Raw genomic sequence first — 22,056 nt, forward strand, 5'->3', positions numbered from 1 at the left:
CAAGGCATATTGATAGTGACATTAAATTCAGCTGCCATAAGAAACGCTCCTTAGGCTCTCCTGCCTTTCCTGGTCCAAGGAGAAAAATGAAGAAGTTCTGCCAGATGAAGGCTATAGAGCACTGTTCTCCAAAACGCAGATCTCCTCTATCTATATGTGTTAAATCTCAGGGAAAGTGGAACTGGCACATTCTAAGCAGGTTCAGAGGACCTGAGTTAGGCTGTTCAGCTGCAGCATAAAATGGGCTCGGGAAGTGGCTGCTGTTTACGTTGGTGACTGGTGAGCTATTGTCGCTTTGATATAGCTCTGTATTCTGTGTAAAAACCTGTTTTCTGTCTGCCTGCAGAGATGCCCCTACCTACTGCTTCTCAAGTTTAGCTTAACTTTGGTGTGTGGTTTAAAGTGAACTTCTTGCTGGTACATGCATAGAGAGAGCAGTAAAACCCGTCAGTATGATCGCTAGCACTGAAAACATGTATTTTGAGATCTATATACGCCTTTGTTGATATTTGAACCTTCCCTGTTGTGCATGCTTAGACCATTGGGGCATTTTCAGGAGTGCTCGCTGAAGAGCACTTTTTGCCTTTCTAGATTGACAAGAACTTTAATCTTTGATGTAAATGAGCACAGCGTGAACTTCAAATATTCCATGCACTACGTTGTTGATTAGGTACAGATCCTTTAAATACCAAAAGAAACAAAGTAGATTGAAAATGTAAGGTTATTTCTTTCATTTTGACCGACTAACTTTGTATGTTCAAGTGTTTTTTGGACTTAATCTCTTAAAGGAAACACATTTATTTCAGTAATCTTTAAAGTTGAATTTTTTGTTTTAGATAATACAGATATTTGTATCTTTTCAGGTTCCAGAGTTCTAAATCTGGAAAGATCTACCTCCACAGAGATGTAAGGCTCCTATTCTCTCGGAAATCCATGGAAGTTGATAGCGGCGCTGCATATGAACTCAAATCTTACACTGAATCTCCAACAAATCCTCAGTTTTCACCAAGATGCTAGCAAACAATGGCAAACTAAAGTATTTGTTTTACTGTTGATTACTCCTTACAAGTGAATATCGGTAGAGATGACAGTATAAATTTTAAGTCTGTAAAGGAATGAAAATAGCACTCGAGAGAGAAGGTTCTTATGTGATCCTGGACCAGTTTTTAAAAGGTTTCTGGAATGAGCTTCGTGTATTCCAAGTAGACTGGAAGCATACTTAAATCTAATCTTTTTGTACTGTTTAAAACCACTTCATTGGATGTGTTGCAATAGCAAATTCCCAAGTTAGTTTAGTGTTTACACTTTTTATTTTATTTTTCAGTTATTTAATATTTAATGTTTCATTTAATACTCAAGTGATGTTTGTCTTTAGTGTTCTAATGTAGCATAAATCCTATGTAAAATCATACTATGTATTTTTGGCATTAATATTGAAATCTGAAATATATACAGATGTCTTTAATCTGTGTGATGTTTTAAGTGATATTCATTTAAGTTATTGAAGATGGGGACAACAGATCAATTTCCATTACATTTCATACTATGCAAGCATTTAACTTTCTTCTGTTTTTTTCCCTTTAATGGTACCCTTTTCCTTCTTTTGTCATATACAAATTTAATAACACCATAGTGCCCATTGTATATTTACTTATTCATGCTTTCAGATGATTGGTTCAATTCGTATTTTGCTCCTTCCATTTCTTTTTTTCCCTAAAGGCCACTTTAATTTTGCTTTCTGTTATTATTTTTCTCATATAAAATTCCCTGCCCTCCCCCATTTGATTTCTCAGATTGTGTTAAAGGATGTACTGTGCAAACAAATTAGTATTTATATCTTAAATATATGCAAAAGCTATGAAACTTGTACTTTTTGTTTTATTTTTAGATAAGGAAGATCTTGTAATCCTAAATATTTTTAATAGGTCGGTTCCATTTAGGCCACTAGGTGGCCATAGAAAGTTTTATGAGAAATGCTGCGTTGGGCGTACCAGTATTTTCCAATACGTATTTGTTTCCAATACGTATGTGTATTCCTAAAACAAAACACAGTCAGATAAACAGTTTATGCTACCTGTTAAACTGTGTAACTGAGAGAAATAAAGTTAGAAGCATTTTATTATATTTGAGGTATATATTTAATAATGAAAATTAAGATCTACGATGTGTTCTGAAGATCTTGGAGTTTCTCGACTGTTTTACCTTGGTTTATATGTTTTTCTTTACATCACTGTAGGTTTTCAGCGTGTCAGCAGTATGAAAGGTGACATTGGTATTTGTCTAACACACTTCTCTGACTGCTGTGGAGAAAGAAGGAACGTGCTTCTTGTATGTTCAGCACTGCCCTTAGATGAGAGGAGAAGTCAGTGTATCGTGAAATCTCCAGGAAGTCTGCCAGGGAAAGTAAGGGAGACCAGACTTTCCAGATGACACTTATCAACTATCTCACATATTCAAATGCCTCTTGCAACCGAAGGGCAAAGCTCAGACATCACTGAGTCCCTTCTCCCTTCAGCAGCATTTTCTCCACTGTTACACTAGGTTTCCAAAGGCTAGCTAGCATTTCTTTCTAAAGACTTGGGACGAAATAAATGTACAGGAAAGGATTGTTTAGAGTTTTTAGTCATTTGTGTGTTCTGTAAAACTGAGAAAAGGTTTCTTGTGGTAGCAGAAGAGTCAAATACAGCTGCAGCTGTACCATATACATAACTAGGATCCGGACTGGCATAATGAGAATGTGTCCTACTTTCTTTGTAGCTACTATTGAGTCATAAGCACACAGCACGTATCCTCCAAGTGCTTATTTGTGTCATGGAGCACATCTGCTTGAAAAAAAGAATAAGGACACACTTTTAATGAAAAGTCACAATTCACATGTAGTAGATTGACCTTTTATTTTGCACTGACAACATACAATGTTTGTATCTCTGTATCCTGATAACTTTAAGTGACTTCTCCAAGCCATTCTTTTCTCCCTTCAGAGTAATATATTAATTTGTTTTGAACAGCAAAGAAATGTGGATATAGACTATGTGGTGACTACAAGTCATGTCTAGGAAATAAATTTGTATTGACTTAACCAGTCAAACTGCACTCAGTCCCTGCACGGATTCAGAATAAAAGTGACCTTAGATTATCCATGCACAATTTTGATTTAACTTAGTCATTCTCCCTTTACAGCTTGATCTGAGTTACAACTTCCCATAAAGGACACACCTGGAGAAATGCTGAATGTTCCTAAAATATGAACTCAATTCCACATGACCTTCTATGCAAAGGTTGAGGAATGAGACCAGACTAATTTTTGAGTGGTCATTTGCTGCTTCTCTTTATTCCTCAATAGGGTCAAACATACAGAATTATTTTTGACAAATGTTTGAGAGGTTTATGAAGCTCTTCAGTGATGGCAGCTCCAAGTAATCTCTTCCCACTGGAAGAGTTAAACACTTTTAACTATACTTATCATGAGAAGGCTGTTTATAATGCCCAGCTGAAGTCAAATGCTACTTGACCTTTTCACTATAAGTAAGGAGAACAGTTTGTATCTCCCTTTTCAGTCTTGTTTTCTTTATCTAAGATGACCCCGGACTGTTCAGTCAGATTTGTTCAGTCATATTTTCTGCACCTCTCATCATTCTGGCTCTTTGCTTTCTTCCTTTGGTCTGAATCTATCCTGAAGTGCCTCAAGCTGGACACAGCATCCCACGTGGAGCCTCTCTGTGCCAATTAGAGTGGAAGGACTGATTGCTAGGTCTTATGGATTAAAGTCCTCTTCATACATCTTATTATAATACTTGATTTTTCAGTATTGGAAGATGTCAAGGTGGATTCATTGTGTTATCCAGCATAAGGGAGGTGTCCTACCTGCTTGTTTGCAGTATGGTAGCTTTCCTGCATGTGTCATTGGTGAACTTCATTCTCCCACTACCCAAGATTTTTTACCTGATTTTCTGCTTGAATCTGAATTGCAAGTACATGCTTGTAGCTTCTCTCACTCAATGTAACCTGTCAATATTAATAAAGTTTATAGCGGATTATCTGGATCAGCAATTAAACAGATGAGCAATATTGGCCCTGGAAAGCCCTTTGTGAAACTACCAAATGCAGAATTATTGTTGGAACAATTGATGGCCATTTCCAACAAAACTTGCATTCACTACATTGCAGTTTCATTGTTAAGTTTCCCTAATTTGTGTGGGGAAGTGTCAGAGGCCTTCACACTCTTCTGTTACCTTTCCAGGAGGTGCAATTGCATGAAACCCTTGTTCTTCATTGTGAATTCAGGTCTAGCTGCTCCGTTTCTTTTGAGTGTTTATTTGAGGTGATTTCTCAGGTATTATTGATGAGACAGCTTAATTCTATAGCTTGTATTCTGCCTTCTCCTTAATCCTATTTCATCAGTCTCCTGAAAACCCATTTGTTTTCTACAGGTTTCTACACAGATCACCACTAATTAATTGGAGATTGTTCAGTCAGTTCTCCATGCCCTCAAGGAAATTTTTTTGTCTATGTTGGAAAGAGTTACCGGATAAGGATAAAAAAAAAAGAACCGATGCAAGTATCCTATAAACCGATCTTCCCTTTTCCTAGCTGGAGGTTATATGCTATTGTGAGTTTGTTAAGCTAGCTCTCTTGATCCCGCCAGATTGAACAAAAGAAACATAAAATCCTTTGGTCTTTAAAATCCTTTTGGTCCTTTGTTCAGTAATGTTCAGAAATTATTCTGTGTCCCTTGTCTTCATGATCTGCTTTTGATGCACATCCTTAAAAAATTACCTAGTTTCTGTATGAACGGTTTGAACAGTTGGACTTGATGATCCGGTGGGTCTCTTCCAACCTGGTTATTCTATGATTCTATATGCTGCTTTTTTCTATTTGAGATCATTGAAGAACTTGTTCATTTTCTGAGGTTCTTACGTTACTTCCCATCCTTCCTGTGCATTATGTAGTTTACACTTATTCCCTTAAAGAAATAATTTCATTAAAGAACCGCTGAATCTTCAAAACTGTTTTCCCTCACAGTAATTTCCTATGAGATTTGAAAGTAGAAGTGCTGTGGGGACGAGTTGGAGGCTCCTAAGGTACTAGATGTCAGGGAGGAAACTTCTCCAAAACTCCTTATTGAGAAGAAAGGGTCTTCCACGAAGAAGGCGATGCGGCCAGCAGCCTGGCTGAAGCGTTGCTGTACGGACACACGAAGCTCGGGCAACAAGCAGGAGGAGCTGCTAGAAGGCTGGGATCCCGCTGCCGTTGGATGGGGCAGCCTGATCCGGTGGGAGGTGTCCCTGCCCATCGCAGCGGGGTGGAACTGGATGATCTTTAAGGTCCCTTCCAACCCAGATTTCTACAGTTCTATGGTTCTATGCGTTATCTTAGTCCCAATTAATCTTCCATATGCTTGGCATTGCTGCCACAACACTGCTTGATGGAAAACATGCAATCAGAGGGACATCCTGGCTAAGTTTAAAAAAAAAAAATACAATGACTTAGATGAAACTCAGCTCTGCTTTAGAATAAATAAAAAAACCCCACTTCTTGCTGCAGCAGCGCCTCTGGACTACAACTCCCAGCGTGCCCCGCGGCGGGCGTGACGCAAAAGGGCGGGACCGGAAGCGGCGCTGAGTCGGAGCGCGGAGGAAGCGTGTCCCCGCCGGCGCCCCGTCGTGCCAGCTCCGCCATCTTGTGCGGGAGGCGGTAGCAGCGCCGCGCGGAGGAGCGGCCGTCGCGCCCGCGCTCTCCTCCCGCCTTCCCTCCCTCTCCCCGCGGCGCCATGTCTGCCGAGAGCCCCGAGCCCGCCTCGGCCGAGGAGCAGAAGGTAGGTGGCCTCCCGCAGCCCCGCCGAGCCGCGCCAGGAGCCCCGCGGCGCCGCCGCCTCCGCCCGCGCGCCGAGGGGGAGCGGGGCCGCCGCGCCGGGCCTCCCCCCCACAGCTGGGGCGGCCTCGGGGCGGCCGGCGGAGGGCAGGGGGGGCCGGGCGGGACGGGACCGGCCGCGGGGGCCCGGGCAGCGGCTCTCCGTGTCTCCGGGCTCTGCGGGCCCCGGCTGGCGTGCGCCGGCCTGGGCGGGGAATGGCGCTCCCGGAGCCCTGCGGGAACGGGCAGCGCCGGCTCCGCGCGGAGAAACACGCAGCCTTTGACGGTCAGGGGGGAAAGACTCAGCCTTTAACGTTCAGGGGAGGAACATTCAGCCTTTAACGTTCAGGGGAGGAACATTCAGCCTTTAATGTTCAGGGGAGAAACCTGCAGCCTTTAACGTTCAGGGGAGAAACCTGCAGCCTTTAACGTTCAGGGGAGAAACCTGCAGCCTTTAACGTTCAGGGGAGAAACCTGCAGCCTTTAACGTTCAGAGGAGAAACGCTTAGTCTTTAGCGTTCAAGGGAGAGACATTCAGCCTTTAACATTTAGAGGAGAAACATTCAGTCTTTAACGTCCAGGGGAGGAACATCCAAGCTACTGTGGCTGTGGCCGGTTCTAGTTAAGGCTTATAAAGAATGACCGCCTCGGTTCTCTTGTGCTGGCGCTACTGTGTGGCTATTAATTCTGTAGGTTCTTCAGGGAGATTCGGGTTCTGCTGTTAGCAGTTCCCCTCTGTGGGCTGCGGCTTTAAGAAGCTGCTTGTGTTTCTGGCTTGTCATTGCTGCGTGGACTCGGTTTCCATCTCCCCAGCTATTTCTGTTAGGGAGCAGTTATGAAACACAAGCACTGCTTTGGAGGGCGCTCGAAGAAAAAGCTCAATCAACCTCACCTTGTCACGTTTTCGTTTAATAATTTACAATCTGTAATTCGAGTTAGTCATACAAGTAGGTGAGCTTTGGGGGTGGTTAATATGGAATGATACCTTCTGGGGAGGTGCGGTAATCAGAACCAGCTTCTATGGTAGGTCTGTAATCTGCTCTTAAATGTGGGTGTTCTGCAGCTCGGCTTGGATGGGCCTTGGGCAGCCTGATCCAGTGGGAGGTGTCCCTGCCCATGGCAGGGGGTTGGAACTGGATGATCTTTAAGGCCTCTTCCAACCCAAACTATTTTCTGATTCTGTGACTTCACGCTCAGTTAGCACTGAAGGGGTACCGCTCCTGTTCAAAGCCTGTAAAAATAAATCCCTGGCCTGTGCAGCACTCCAAGAATAGCTCTGTAATAAGAGCATAGTAAAACATGTGGTAGCAAGTTTATTGTGATGCCTTCTAGTGTGTTCTGATGAAGTCAGGTGACTGGGGCTGAATTTGAGGAGTTTCAGGCTAAAGTCTTGAAATGCAGTGTGTATGCGCTGCTTTGAAAAATTGCTGTTTATCTGAGAGATGGGAGTCCCTTACTGATCTGCTAATTTAGTTTTACTCTGATGGGGTGTTCAAGACAATGACGTCAATAAACCAAAACTTTTTCTGTAAGCTTATATTCTGTGAGGATACTGTGATATCAGTGCTAATATGGCATTGCAAAGCTTCACTAAAACTGTTTGTTTTAACAGAATTGAACATAAACTCAGTTAATACTTGGCTCTGACATATAAACAACCCATTTTACAGTAGTTATTCATATGTATGCTTAAAAAAGATGAAGCCCCTACGTGAACTTTGTGGCACCATTTTCATGATTAGACTTCTTTTGTTTTCTAACATGCTGTAAGAAGCTTGTATTAGGCAAGAAAGATGTTAAACAAGAGAGATACAAATTGAAAACTTGCCAAAGACCAGAGTTTCCTGTTCTTGGTGGGAAACCTCAGGATAGTGGCAGGGGGAAGCTCAGCAACAAAGAAACATTACATGTTGGAAAATATGTGCTTGAGTGACATTTCTTTTGCTTTAAAAGCTTATATTTTTCAGGAAGCTGTTGGAGGTGCTGCATTTTCTTTCTGAACTGGCTTTTGCCACATCAGTTAACTGTAGAGTTGTGCTGTTGTTGTGTTTTTTCCCCATTTGCTGGTTTACATTTTGTTTTATGTCTTTGCTAAAGAGGAAGAGTTCTTCCTACCAGTTTGAAAAGGCTGATGGCTATTTTTTTTAGCCGTGCATCTCAGTTGTACAACAGATATTGAGCTTTATGCTTACTGATACCTCTGTAAGATTAAAACCAAAAGCTATCTTTAAGTGAGTTAGGTAACTACTGCCTTCCTGGTAGATCCTTTTAATGAAATAAGCAGGCTTCATTAGCGGTGTCAAGTTCTTGTAGAGAACTAAAATTATAACTTTTGTGTGGTTGTCACTAGGAAGAAGAGTGTGGTATATCTTGATTTCCGCCCCCGATCATTTGTTAGTCACTTGGTTGTTGCTTCTGTAAGTCAACCGAGAATACTGTAAATGTATGAATGGCCTTGCTGGCTCAGTTAAAGCCTTTGTGGCTTAACAATGCATCTCCTGGAGTGCCCAATGCTGTCTAGTCTACAGAAGAGTATAAGGTCAGGACATGCATGCAGTGATCTTACACAGAAAACTATCCTGGGCCTCAGAAATCAGTGATTTTAAGAGCCTTCTGAGCTGCAAATGAACACGTCAAGTTTCTGAGTCCATACAAATTCTTGGCACCCCCTGTATTCTTTGCCAAGGAGTTCTGCAACCTAATTATTATATGAAGAACTGTTGTCTTAGGTGTTTTTGAACCTGCCGTCAGCTGGTTTTGTTTGACACCCTAGGTCTTTCTGTTGAAATTCTTTAGTTCATCTTACGCAGGTTTTTGAGTCCTAGTTGTTCTTGGTCATCAAGAGCAAGTTACCATAGTCTGTATCCTTTTCAGCTGCATTGATGCATAACACAGGATTTTTGTGTTTTGATTGCCTGCTGTGCGGTGGTTTGTCTGCCCTGTGAGTCTGCATAAATGTCGTCTTTGATGCACCGTGAATACATATTTATGTAAGCTATTTATTGTTGGCCCTCTGTTCTTAAAAATTGTTTCCTTTTGGTTAGTATTGGCAAAACATGCCCCCTCAAATGCTTCGTCTGTTGGCTCAACAGCGAGTATCCAGTGATTCAGCATTAGATGTTTGAAAGTGTTTAGCAGAAAGAATTGCTTTTGAGAAAATCCAGTCAGTGACGGCATGATAATAAAGCACAATAGGAAGAACAGCAGCTGAAGAATGATCTTTTCTAACACATGAAAACTGTGGTCTTGGATAGTGTGATGTTATATAGTGAGAAATTCCGTAGTCCTCTGCTCAATAGTGTCAGGGAGACTTTGCCCTCTATGCATATCTGTGTTTTGCGTTGTATTGCCTAGGTGTGTTTTCATCTAATAAGAAGCATTGATTCCTATATTCTTAGAAATTCTCGGAGCAGTTTAAGAGGAACTTCTATCTTGCCCTGGTAGAATTGTTAATTCAGATTCCCACCGTGTTGTGCAAAGCTGTCTTTGAGACACCTTGGCCTGATGGAGCAACTAGACAATGTTATGTTCCAAAGCTGTTGTAATAACCTTTGCTTCTGGGGTTTCTTACTAGAGAGATGTTGACTGCTCTAGAACTTTGAGAGTTTATAACAGATACAGGAAAGCACTTGGCTGGGTTGTGTGGTGGCTCTAGTTGTTGGCAAGTCTGGCTTAAGTATCTCCCAGCTGCCCGAGTTCCTCTGGCCTCCCTGCTGCTGTGCTAACATACCTGTTTGTGCAGCTGCTTGGCGATCCACAGTGTGGATACCAATCTAAAGGAAACACAGCCCAACAAGGAAGTTAAGAAAAAAAAAAAAAAGGCTGTTTTTCTGTTGGATTCATTTCTGTGACCCATTTATGTGGAGTACACGCAGTCATGTTGATTGAGGCAATGCAAAGGATGATGACACGGTCGACAAAGAGCGTGGAAGTGGAAATAAAACTTTAGTCACAGATGAATGTGAGACCGTCCTGATTTCAGTGGCAGTTCTTTCCTGCCTAAAAGTCTTTCTGTGACTTTGGATGATAACAACAATTCAACGCTGCTGCAGTCAGTGCAAGTCGGTGTATATTTTCCATGAACTAGAAATGGTTTGCATGCAAAAGAAAAACCAAACCCATAAAACCAAACCCCAGCAAAGGCAAAGCCCAAATACTGGAAAGTAGAAGAGCAAGAATTTTACATGGAAGATATTTTAGAAATAATCTAGTAGGGGAAATTGTTCTTCATCCATCAAATTGCCAGGTGGACTGGAACAGATGAGGGTAAAGTAGAGGTCGGCGTTGAAAGACTAGATGTACAAGTTGCAGTTTTTGCCAAATGAGTTTCTTCACATAGTTACTTTGAGCATCGATGTTTTACAGTGTACTAATAAAATAGGCATTTTATTTGCCACAAATGCACTATTCAACTGTCTTCATCCTCGTAACTTTGAGATAATTATAGGCATTTATAAAGAAATACAGTATTGTTGCTGTTAATATGGTGGCAGACATATTTTTGACACTGAGCTACTTAATACGCTGTTTCACAGTGAATATCAACACATTCCAATTAGAGCAGGCATGCAGACTAGATTGTGGCAATGCAAGTGCTAGGCTGTCTGCAGCTTCATAATGAAACAGGGCCAGTTGAAAGCAAGCCCTGTGGCTCTTGCCCAGCTTTAAATATTTTTTTTATTCTTAGTGGAACCCTTGTTTTGACCAAAAAGTGTTTTTTGTTTTGTTTTGTTTTCAAAACTGAATAATTTAATTTTGATATAGACTACCTTTATGTGAAAGAGAAATGCATTGATTAGTTTCAAACACATCTCCAGGAGAGGTTTCTAAGATGGGAGGCTGAACTCCTGCAGTTGCTGTCAGAATTTGAGAGAGAATGTATGCAAATGTCTATTCAAAGACTTGGTATGTTCACATGATGGCAGCAGTTGGCATGTTGGTGAATTACCTGCAAAGGTGTTTCTGCATTAGTAGTTCATTATTATATATGTCATTTACAGTATTGCTAATTGTCTTTCAGGAAATGGAGGATAAGGTGATCAGCCCAGAAAAAGCTGAAGAAGCAAAATTGAAAGCAAGATATCCTCATCTGGGCCAGAAACCAGGAGGCTCAGACTTCTTGAGGAAGAGGCTTCAAAAAGGAGTGAGTTCTTTATTGTGTGCAGGGTTTGTACCAGAAATCCCAAAATTTCTACAGCTGTGAATTTTTTTTTTCCCTCCACTCCACAGGTCTTTGCGTGAGTAAAAGAGTGCTAAGAAATGTAAACTTTGTGGAAGCACAGGGAAGAGAAATTTGTTTCTGCAAAACAAATGCCAAATTGGCAGGGTAGCTGTTTACAGCATCGGTAGTTTTTTTAGAAAACAGGCTGGAAGCTGGCTCAGTGCTGCAGTGATAGACTTCATAAAAAACATTATGGTAAACATGAAGGATCAGAACCTCATCCCTGTTTTGTACTGATCTGACATACTTAGGTCCACTCCTATTATCCATGTTTTTAGCACATAAAAGCTTAGTATGTGCTGTGTTGTAGCTAGTACCATCTGACATCAGTGGCTTGAGAACAGCAGTGTAATTCTGAATATACACCCTAACCAAAAAGTAATGATAGAAGAGTGAAGAGTGAGTTAGTATTTTGATGTTGTTCTGCATTTAACCATTGTCTCTTATGTTCTTGTTTTTTCAACTGTTTGGGGTTTTTTTAGTTTAATTATTCATAAAGTGATTATGTAATGCCTTTCAGGCATGCTAGGACTCTGTTCTTGGAATAATCCTAGTATATCACTTCTGATGGTGCTTTCATTGCTGCCACACTGGGGGGTTTTTTTAACTATTATCTAGGGCCTTTGAGTGTGTGCAATGATTCCAAGTACAAATCCTTTGCAAACCAGCTGTTGGAGTTCAGTGCTGATCTAATTCTGTGCTATCTGGTACCATCTCCTGAGAATTGTTACTGTTGGCAGGTTTTTTGGATAAGCTTTCTCTCAGAAGTCAGACCATATGCAACATAGCTAATAGCTGCGGGGAACGGGCAGGTGGTAGATTAGGTGACTCCTTTTGCGAGTTTTGCCGTTACGTGGTCAGCGGCTGCTGCTGAACATTTGCAGCTGGTTAGTACTAATGCAAAATAAAGAGCGTGGTAGTAATATGCTGCCGAGAGGCACTGAAACATAGCAGGTAGTGTTGGCTGTTGTTCAATTGACTGAGAAATAAGCATTTATAAAGCTAACGAGGCAGTGTTCTCTTCAGAGTTGATTGTGACTCTGAGCAGCAATTGCTACTGTGTATCTTTCTACTGAATTTAATTTTTTTGGTCTCGTATGACAATCTGTTCAAAATCATGGATTACAAATACCTTAACGGTAGACCACATAGTAAGATGGAAAAAAAAATAATACAACTTTTCGTGTGAAATGTGTCTATGAATAAGCAGTTGATGCAGACCTCAAGTGAAATTCCATGCAGGTAAATTTAAAGTCATTTGGGTTTAATATCTATAGATAACCTAATATTTTGAGAAACCAGGCAACAACAACAACAACAAAGGCTGTTAAAGGTAACGATAATAAAAACTTAGTGGAATATTAAGGAACACTGTTTTAGAAGTTCAAACTTAATATATATGCTTTTGTATTCAGGAGAAACATGGCTTGTGTGTTAAGAATTCCCTGCACACTGTGCTTTGCAGAAGGACTGCACAGTAGATTTGGCTTCATTAAATAATTGGTTTGGGAACTCCAGGAATTTTAGTTTCCCTGTTTTAACATATGCAGATAAGAGGTTTACTCTTTAGCGTGCAATTTCATGCTACTTTGATCTGGTATGATAGAGCGGGTTCTGTTGTCCAGCTTTAGTTCATGTGTTGTTTGGTTATTCTTTGTAGCAGAACTTGTTCACTGCAACAAAGCCTACAAACACCAAGGTTTCACTTGTGGGAGAGCAAAGCTCTGGGGAAAACCAGGGCAAAAATTATGTTTACATCTGGTATGTGCAGAACTGTAACTGTATACTTGCCTATTGTTAAATGTTTAGCTTTGTGTTCTTAATAGTCTTGATAATATTGTGGGGTTTTTTTGAATCAACATAGGATCAAATCAGAAAGTTTTTATAACTTTTAAAAGCTAAAGAATCTGTTTAACCATGTAATTCAGTGTATGCATCTGATGAGATTTCAAGCTTTTAAGTACCCTGTGTGTTTTGTTTTCTAGCAAAAATACTTTGATTCTGGTGACTATAACATGGCTAAAGCAAAGATGAAGAATAAGCAACTGCCTACTGCAGCTCCTGACAAGACAGAAGTTACTGGTGACCATATTCCTACTCCACAGGATCTTCCACAGCGGAAACCATCTCTTGTTGCTAGCAAGCTGGCTGGCTGACGAGCACAGCTGAACTGCATGATTACTCTCATTCCTGTTATTTCTCCTTGGTAGTTATTTCTCACCCTCACATCCCCCTTTTTCTTTCTTACACTAAGTCATGAGACTGACAGCTTTGCAGGTAGCGGTAGCATGTGCTGCTATTGTAAGGGAGTACTGTTAAGAGTAAGATGTGTAGTATTTGGACTAGTTGAGAACAATGCACTGATTAAAAAGGACAAGTTTGGTTAAAGCAATGTAATCTACTTGAAAATGTACATATTGCCCATTTCCTAGTGTAGGACTGGTTCCAGCAAGTGACATCGCAAGTTTTACAACTTCTAATGTTTCTGCTTTTGTTATTTCATCTTAATTACAGCATATTTGTATTTAATATAACCTCCAGTTGTGTTGGGTTTTTCTTCTGTGTTTGGGTTTGTTGTCTAAAATAGAGGTTTAGACCACAAGTTGCTAGATGGTAAAGCATGTATGAAAACAAAGACAGGGCTCCGATTGAATTTTGTTTCTGCTTTTGAACTTGAACGGCCTTAAACCTGTTTCAGCTTTAACAATAGAGTTTTTACTTGGGCAATATTTGCCCATTCTGGTGTAACTCTTGTGAATCTAGTGCTTATTGACAACAGCCTGTTGAAGCTGGTATTCTTTTCAGTTCCGTAGCTTAGGACACACTTTTGTTGAAGATGTGAATGAAGTGTGCATGTGCATAGACTGTTGAATTCACTCTTGTGCCATTTTTGTAAATACAATAGTTTTGCACAACCTTTTGCAAACGTCTTAGTTTTACATTTTAAAAAGCAGATAATGTGCCAATCAAAGCACAAGTGATTCTGTATCTTTCAAAGTCTTGTCCTGAAACTTAAGAGCCCAGAATCTTGCTACTGAAAGTAAAAATTGTATACCTGAAATTTGTGAAACACTTTATATATACACTTCATTCAGCCTTATGCTTTTGCTGTTGTATATTTTGTTTCGCAAAAACGTCCAGCATTCAAATATAAATCCCTAATTTGTACCTGTATTTGGAGGCAAGTGCCCTTTCTGTTCAGCAGCTCTTTAAGCTTTTAAAGCTGAAATGCTCTGTCTGATGATAATGGGAGATGGCTAGTGTACTGTTCTGGAGAGTTTCCTGTGTGGCAAACTTCAAATCTAGATTTGCTGAGGTTTGATATGAAATTGTCTTTGGGCTATTTTAGACTTCTGGAAGCGGAAGGGTTGTTTGGGTTTTTTTTCTTGGACTCCTGAAGTAGTAGTAAACTAACACCTTTTCTCTTTGTTATACAGCAGCCCCTTGTTGGCTTTCAAAGAACTGGAAGTGGTGTTGGTTTTTTTATAATGATACATTAAGAAATAGGTAACTTTTCGTGTCAGAAAATAGGAACAACCTTCAGTTCGTGTATGATGCAGGTTGTAAGTACTAGAATGCCAAAATATATGGTTGATACTAGACAGGCAATTTCATGTGTTTAACAACGTGTTTATTCAATGAAATCAGAATATTGAAAGTGCAGTGTGGTCCATAATGTAATTGATTTTAATGTAGGTAATCACAGTCTTGATGTTGCTTGCTCTTTAAAAAGATCAGTTTACTAAATACTTTTTTCTTTAAAGAAACAGTTCTGAATGAGCCTATTAAAACAAAGCACTGATGGGGGTATTAGAGAAAGCATTCTTAAAGATGCGAGTTTTCAGATGCTTCGTGTCGACATATTCAAAGAGGTCTTGCAGGATAAGGACAGCTAGTCAGAGAGAACACTGGCCTGTGTTTTCTCCAGTGCTCTTTTAAAAGCAGAAATAAAGTGGTCAAGAGAAAATAAGCTATCTTAATTTGGCCCTGTTTTGATCGGAACATGAGCAAATTATCAGTGTCCATAAAATAACATCAGTTTAGAGAAATAATTCCAGAGAACTTTGAAACTGCTAACTTCATTCTTTTCAAGTCTGTAAAGCTCTTTTCTGGTAGTTAAGAGGGCTGTATCAAATCTGTCCTTATTCCTTACCCTCCACTAGTAGTATAAAGAACTTGTGATTTTTGTGGAGCAGGTTGAAGAAACAGACCTACTTGACTTCTTTAAGTAAGAAATTAGGCTGGGAGAATAGCAGGGAAACTGAATATTGAAGCAAACTGCTTTTTATAGATGTTTGTCCTAATGTGAAAATCCCTCTTTATTTTTGTATGTAAAAATGACATTGAATCTTAATGATAGGACTGGGCCTGAAACAAATTTTGAACAATTTAAGGTGACTTGCTGCGTATTGTCCGGTGCCGCTATTCTGTAGCTCACAAAGTGAAGCTTTCTGGATGTTCGGGAAGGTTAAAAAAAAATAGCCATTTAGATTTAAACATTCCACTCAGCTACGATTCAGCTTGTCCTGCTGGTTGGACAACACAAGCTCTTCCGATGTTCACTTGGTGACTTGCAGTTCTTAAGATTACTACAAATTCAGCTCTGACTATATTATCACGTGTATATTTGAAGTACTGTAATACCAACTAGGTCAGCGACTGATTATGAGCCTTCACATCTGACAGACCTCAGCAGCAGGCACAGCTATTTTGATTCTACACGCTGTATAAAACTAAAGTCCAATAATCACTTAACAGTAAATCAAATGTGACTGCAAATCGATGCTTACTTTCAGCTTGCTCCAGCAAGATAACTCAGCTATCCAAACTTATGTACATAATGTATTATATGAGTTTTACCATTTGATAATTACCTTTTTCAAAGAAAACCTGTCCACACTGTAGACTGGCAGTCCCTTTCATATCTTGCCTTTAAAGATAGACGGTGTTTAGTTCTTAGAGTAGTACTCATGTAGGCTTATGATAGCAGATAGCACCAACATTTTATTCGAGATAGTTAAGTGGATTAATTACAACTTAACAGATATGTCCCCAAATCTGTAGAACCAAAGGCTTCCCTCTCATTGTTCTTGATGTAGTAGGACAGTGTTTGTGTAAAGGCCATGGGAGTACATTTTGTTGGACATATTTACACCCAGTCAAGATGTTAAGGTGATAAAAATGTCACTTGTTCTTTACAAATTTACACATTGTATAGTATACAGAATAAATTGATCTACTTAGTTTTTATTGCAATGTGGAGACTTGTCTCGTCTTTACTGTGGTTTCCCAAAAGATACTACATACTTCGGTATTCCCTATGGAAAACTTCTGAACCTTAATCTCGCTACTCTGTATCATTAAAAAGATGACTGGGCTTTGGTTTCTAGTATGTTAGACTACAGAATTACTTTAATGTAATCACATTTATATATATTTCAGTGCTTATTTTTCTAATAAGGCAATTAAAGCTTATTGTTTGAAAACTCCGTAACGATGATTGTTTTGGTCCCTTGCACTGAGTGAAGGGGAGATCTGGGAATTGGCTTGACATATAGAAGCTCGCATTGCTATAGACTGTTGGCCTGAATATGGCACCGTTTCCAAGAAATCAAGATGCTGGAAGAAGTCCAACTGATTTCATCTTCCGGCTGTGACTTAGGTGCTGATCTTTGTGCAGCTTCAAGATCCAGCTGGTATATTTACACAATTGGCTCAGTCGCCAAGGTCATAGCATCACCCTCTGTACTCTGCATCTCTAACAAACTGAGGAGAAAAATGTCCAATTTAAGTAACATATTTAAATACCATGCTGAGGCTGTGCAAAGGCTGTGTTAACACCAGCATTAGTAACCTAAAGTAACTTACCTGACTTTCTAAGGAGGGTGGCATCAATCTTTGGGCAAAGACAAACCCTTTAAATAACAGCGTTATTCGCAAATCCGTTTGTAATTTGAGCTGAGGTGGCTGTGGTTGCCCAGACCTGCCTCAGACAAGCTTTGCATGTAGTGCCTGGGCTCACAGTACGTGACTGTGTTACTGGGGAGGGATGCAGGATTGCAGTAACTTGTTTATTTGATGACTGGGGCCTTACTGTGAGGTCAGGAAGAAAAGACTGGAGGAACATGCAAAGAGAATGAATTTTATTCTATTGGTTTGGGGTTTTTTTAACTTAAAAGTGCAGCTGGGCTGAATGTGTGGTTTGATTATCCCTGCCTTAGTACAAGCAAGCCACTCTCAGATTCAAATCTTTGTTTTTCTGATTCTAATCTCTGGCTTCTCTAGATCCAGAGTAACTTGAAATCTCCAAAGTTCTATGTGTATTCAAGTAATTTCTTCCTTCCTAAGAATTTATCGTGAAAACATCTCTGGAATACTAGCATGGAGGCAGAGAGCCTTAAGGTTAACTGCCGTGACTGAAAAAGGTTAGTTTAGGGGCAGATGACTGAATTGTCCCTGTCCTTCTCAGGCAGTACATCTTTGTTATAGCAAGGATGCTGCTTGATACATGTGAATGATAAATATTCTCATGTATATATAGCAGGCACAGAATTCTGTTTACTTACTGCTTTGGGAAATATTGGTAAAGCCTCCACCTGTTTCAGATGGATGTTTATTTGAGTTTGGTTTGAAATAGAAAGGCAAAGTGCTTTTTGTTTCTTACTATCTCTAAATTTAATAACGGATTTCAGTTGGGTTTAGTTTTTTTACCTTATTGCAGAGCAGTGTAGCTCTTATTGAAAGAGGAATGTGGCTGGATTTGCTATCAGCTTCCCTTGGCAATCCTCTCTCCACGGAGACTGGATAGAACCTCTGCTGGTGCTTCTGTCTGTGTCGGTGTGGTAGGGTTGTTGCCTTACTGGGTTTGAGGTAAAAAAACAAACCCTTTTGAGTTTTTCTTAAGAAACAGGATTTGGATTTTTTTACATGTGTGACATTTTCTAGGAGGCAAATTATATGGCTGAAATTAGAAGGATTCCTTAATGCGAGAGTGGGAGCTGTCGATTCTTCTGAACTTCAGGTCTATTCTCAGGTGGTAGTTGAAAAAATCTGGCAAATACATAGAAAAGAAAATGTGTGTGATGTTCCAAAGATGAGAAATCTTCCTAGTGTAGGCATAGATGGATCAAGACAAGCTTTCTGCGTGAGAGGTTAATTATAAAGCTTTTGTCTTTCCTATAAGCCCCCAAAACCTGGAAGTGAAGCCCAAGTGTTGCCAGGAGAATACATACATGGTACATAATTTTCACTCTTTCTACATATCTTGAGTTGCGTTTCAGAGTTCTTAACTAGAAACAATTTAATGAGTACTGGCTGAAACCAGACATGATTGTTTCCTACAGCTAAAACTGACAAGCCAATCCTTGCAGTGTGAGAACATAGGAAAGGGTGGTAGGATTTTAGCCTATGAAAGCCCCCTGGAGTTAAACTGCTGGTCCATATTGAATATACAGATGCTTTTCTGAAGGAAAACACAAACCATCTCATGTTCCTTATGTTACCAGTAGATATTTCTGTGCCTCTAATGGCACTTCTTGGTTTGGCCAGCAGAGAATCTACTGCTCACTTGCAACACAGCACGGCACAACAGAATAGAAAGTCCTGATTGAAAAGGGAATTTTCCTGCTATGATTGAACGGATCACAGATGTAAACAGAACATAGATATAACTAAAAAAAAATAGGACAGATGTTTTGCTGTCACTTCTGAAAAAAATTACATAAACTAATGTCAATTCATGGAGGGATTATTTTCTTTTTTTTTTTTTAAATATATATATATATGTTTCAAATTCAATATAAAATTCTGCACGTGGACAGTCTGAGCTACATCAGCCATTGATTCTCATCGGGAATACCCTGGGATATATGCTCTGAAATTGAATGCCATAAATGATCTATTTGAAAAGATGCTGTGCAAGATAGAAGGGCATTTAAAATCTAGCCAGCAAAGTTTTGAAGCAGGAGATGCGTGTTAAAGTAATAATTAAATAGTCTAGATACGTTACCAACAGGTGGTTTCTTGGCAACTTTCTGTGCCCCCAATTCCTGTCCTTAATGACAGATTTGAAATCCTGGTTTATGCAAATTGTGTCAAATCATAGCATATTTTGGACTGGGATATCTATTTTTTGCTGGGGCTTATAATTACATTTGGCTCCTGAGCTCCAGCTGTGAATGGCTCCTACAGTAATCCACAGTCCAAGTGAACTCCTGAAACGAATATCTTTGACTTTAGAATAGATATGACCCAGAAGAAAAGGTGTTCATGTCGCCTGTGAAGCAGCATCCAGCCCGAGGGGAGGTTTAGGTCCCTTCAGAAAACAAAACACGTTTCTGTGGTTCATACATCCAGATTCTTAGATTAGGCCTGTTAAAGGTAGGTGATCCCACTCTTCAATGAATCCCACGGGACTCTTGTGTTACACATTAAAGATGACCGGTAGCTTTAGTCTAGATCTCTCTGTTTTACCTGGGTGTGCGTGTGAAGAGCAGCTGTGCTGCAAACTTCTTAGCCAAAAATCTCACCCTGAGCTGGAGAGCAATTCGCAGGAACCAGTTCTGGGCTTCTTGTAGGACTGCCAGCAATGTCCAGGTCTGTTCATGGGAGAGAGCCTCCAGTAATCCTGGTTGGGAATCCTCAGCGTATTGGAAAGACTGTAGGAAGGGAGGTATTTTTTAAATTCATTTCCCATTAGAGTTTGAATTCTCCCAGCAAAAGCAAGATTCATTTTTTTCTTTTTAAAAGCTCTTTTCTGACTTTACTAACCTTGATTGACTGGCTGAGAAGACCACGTATCTGCATCTAATACAAACAGCACTAGGTAAGGCTCTGTATTTTCATCTTAACTATTTGTCTTTTTGATTTGTGTTTGCTCTTTTCTCCATCTCCTCACCTTCATACAGCAGCAGTGAAGTACAACTAGATTTTAGTGTTTATTGGGAGTGTTTATAGCTTGCTTTTTCTTTCTGGCTTTTACTAAGTTGAATGATTTTGTGCAGGTCACCCATCTCTTTCATGGCTCATTTTCTCTGTAGAGCAGGTTGGTTTGTTTCTTTGATAATCAGTCACACCGAGTTTCAGGGGGAATCCAGATACTGCCAGCTGAATACAGCGTGGTTGTTTAAACAGTTGAATTCTGCAGAGATTCTACTGCTTAAAAAGTCAGAGCACTTTAGTGGAGAGTGTAGCAAAAGATAACTGTTTCACACTTGTTTTGTATTTGGGATCGCTTGGATCCATTGGATGCCTTCTCGAGGCGAGAAAGGACAATACAGAGAGACAGTAATAGCTTCAGTTCTACTGTCAACAAAACTCTTGCAATAACACGAGCTGTAAAAACACTCATTAATGATACATAAGCAGATGAGCTGCCATCTTAAGACCTAGCCAGGACGTGGATTATGTTTTACATTCCCTTTTGACATGGAAGTTAAACTTTTCAAGGAGGTGTAACTTCATTTCTTGGTGAGAACTGGACTCGCTTATCTGAGGGGCTGGTGGCTGGGCCCGGATCTCTTCAGTGTTTCCAGCAGTGGTTTGGGTGAGCGAGATGTGATCAAGTTGGGAGAGGTTGTAGACAATTTGAATGGTGGGAACACAATTGGAGAGAAAAAACAGAAAAGGGAAAAGCTCAGCACCTGGGAAATACAGACAGAAAAATGATGGATGAGTGATGGGAGTGATGTTGTGAAAAGCCAAACTCAATAATCAATGCCAATTTGATAATTAAGAAGATAACTTTTTAATAAACAGCGCCAGGGTACACATGGGGTAACCCACCTAATGTGTCCCACTACTGAGACTGGTTACATGACTTTTATACTGGTTAAACATATATATCCGTATAGATGCTGGGGAATATGTTACATGTCCATTGTTTTTCTGGGAACTTATTATCATAGTTTATCACCCAGTCCTGTATGTACATCACAGTTCCTTTGTGTCTTCTGTTTGCCTCTTATATCGTTCCTCATTGTGTCCTTTTTGTGAGCTTAAGTCTCTCCTTTTTTCCTGCTGCAGGACTGTCCTTTCAATACTTGATTTGTTCCTTTTTTCAACTAGTAAACAAGCTAAATGCCTGTTTCAATCCTATTCTTTCTAACTGCAAGCTAGCCAAGATTTGATTCTTACTATTCTTATTATTGCTTAAGCTAATTAATTTCCTTAACATAATCATAGAATCATAGAATGGTTTGGGTTGGAAGGGACCTTAAAGATCATCCAGTTCCAACCCCCTGTCATGGGCAGGGACACCTCCCACCAGATCAGGTGCCCAAGGTCCATCCAACCTGGCCTTGAGCCCCTCCAGGGATGGGGCAGCCACAGCTTCCCTGGGCAACCTGGGCCAGAGCCTCACCACTCTCATGGTGAAGAAATTCTTCCTTATGTCTAGTCTAAATCTGCCCCTCTCCAGTTCATACCTATTGCCCCTCATCCTGTCACCACAAGCCTTTGTGAACAGCCCCTCCCCAGCTTTCTTGTAGCCCCTTCAGGTACTGGGAGGTCGCTATAAGGTCTCCTCGGAGCCTTCTCTTCTCCAGGCTGAACAACCCCAGCTCTCTCAGCCTGTCCTCGTATGGGAGCTGCTCCAGCCCTCTGATCATCCTTGTAGCCTCCTCTGTATCCGTTCTAACAGCTCCATCTCCTTCTTATGTTGAGGATTCCAGAACTGGACACAAAACTCCCGATGAGGTCTCCCCGGAGAGGAGCAGAGGGGCAGAATCCCCTCCCTCCCTGCTGGCCGCGCTGCTTTGATGCAGCCCAGGACACGTTTGGCCTTGCGGGCTGTGGGCGCACGTTGCCGGCTCATGTCGAGCTTCTCATCGACCAGCACCCCTAAATCCTCTCCGCGGGGCCGCTCTCAGTCACATCATCCCCCATAACGTACTGAAACTGGGGATCGCCCCGACCCAGCTGTGGGCCTTGCACTCGGCCCTGCTGAGCCTCATGGCGCTCTCACGGGACACCTCCGGGCACAGACC

At 40.7% G+C, this 22,056-nt stretch overlaps 2 protein-coding genes across 8 annotated transcripts in view; both read left to right on the forward strand.

Annotated features, from left to right (window-relative positions):
- Nucleotides 1-1,863, forward strand: part of ATOSA (atos homolog A) — a 49,487-nt gene extending 47,624 nt beyond the window's left edge. For all 7 annotated transcript variants that reach the window (XM_069866729.1, XM_069866730.1, XM_069866732.1 and 4 more), the window contains one exon: nt 864-1,863. In XM_069866729.1, the coding sequence (XP_069722830.1) occupies nt 864-1,017 (154 nt within the window). In that variant the 3' untranslated portion in view covers nt 1,018-1,863. The remainder of the gene's footprint in view (nt 1-863) is intronic.
- Nucleotides 1,864-5,647: 3,784 nt separating this feature from the next.
- On the forward strand, nt 5,648-16,560 carry ARPP19 (cAMP regulated phosphoprotein 19). The gene is made up of 3 exons (XM_069866733.1): nt 5,648-5,815; nt 10,871-10,993; nt 13,057-16,560. Exons 1-3 carry the CDS (start codon nt 5,771-5,773, stop codon nt 13,225-13,227), a joined length of 339 nt encoding a protein of 112 aa, XP_069722834.1. The 5' UTR covers nt 5,648-5,770; the 3' UTR covers nt 13,228-16,560.
- Nucleotides 16,561-22,056: the final 5,496 nt, after the last annotated feature.

Source organism: Phaenicophaeus curvirostris, chromosome 12 (assembly GCF_032191515.1).
Source record: "Phaenicophaeus curvirostris isolate KB17595 chromosome 12, BPBGC_Pcur_1.0, whole genome shotgun sequence".
In the NCBI taxonomy this organism is placed as follows: Eukaryota; Metazoa; Chordata; class Aves; order Cuculiformes; family Cuculidae; genus Phaenicophaeus; species Phaenicophaeus curvirostris.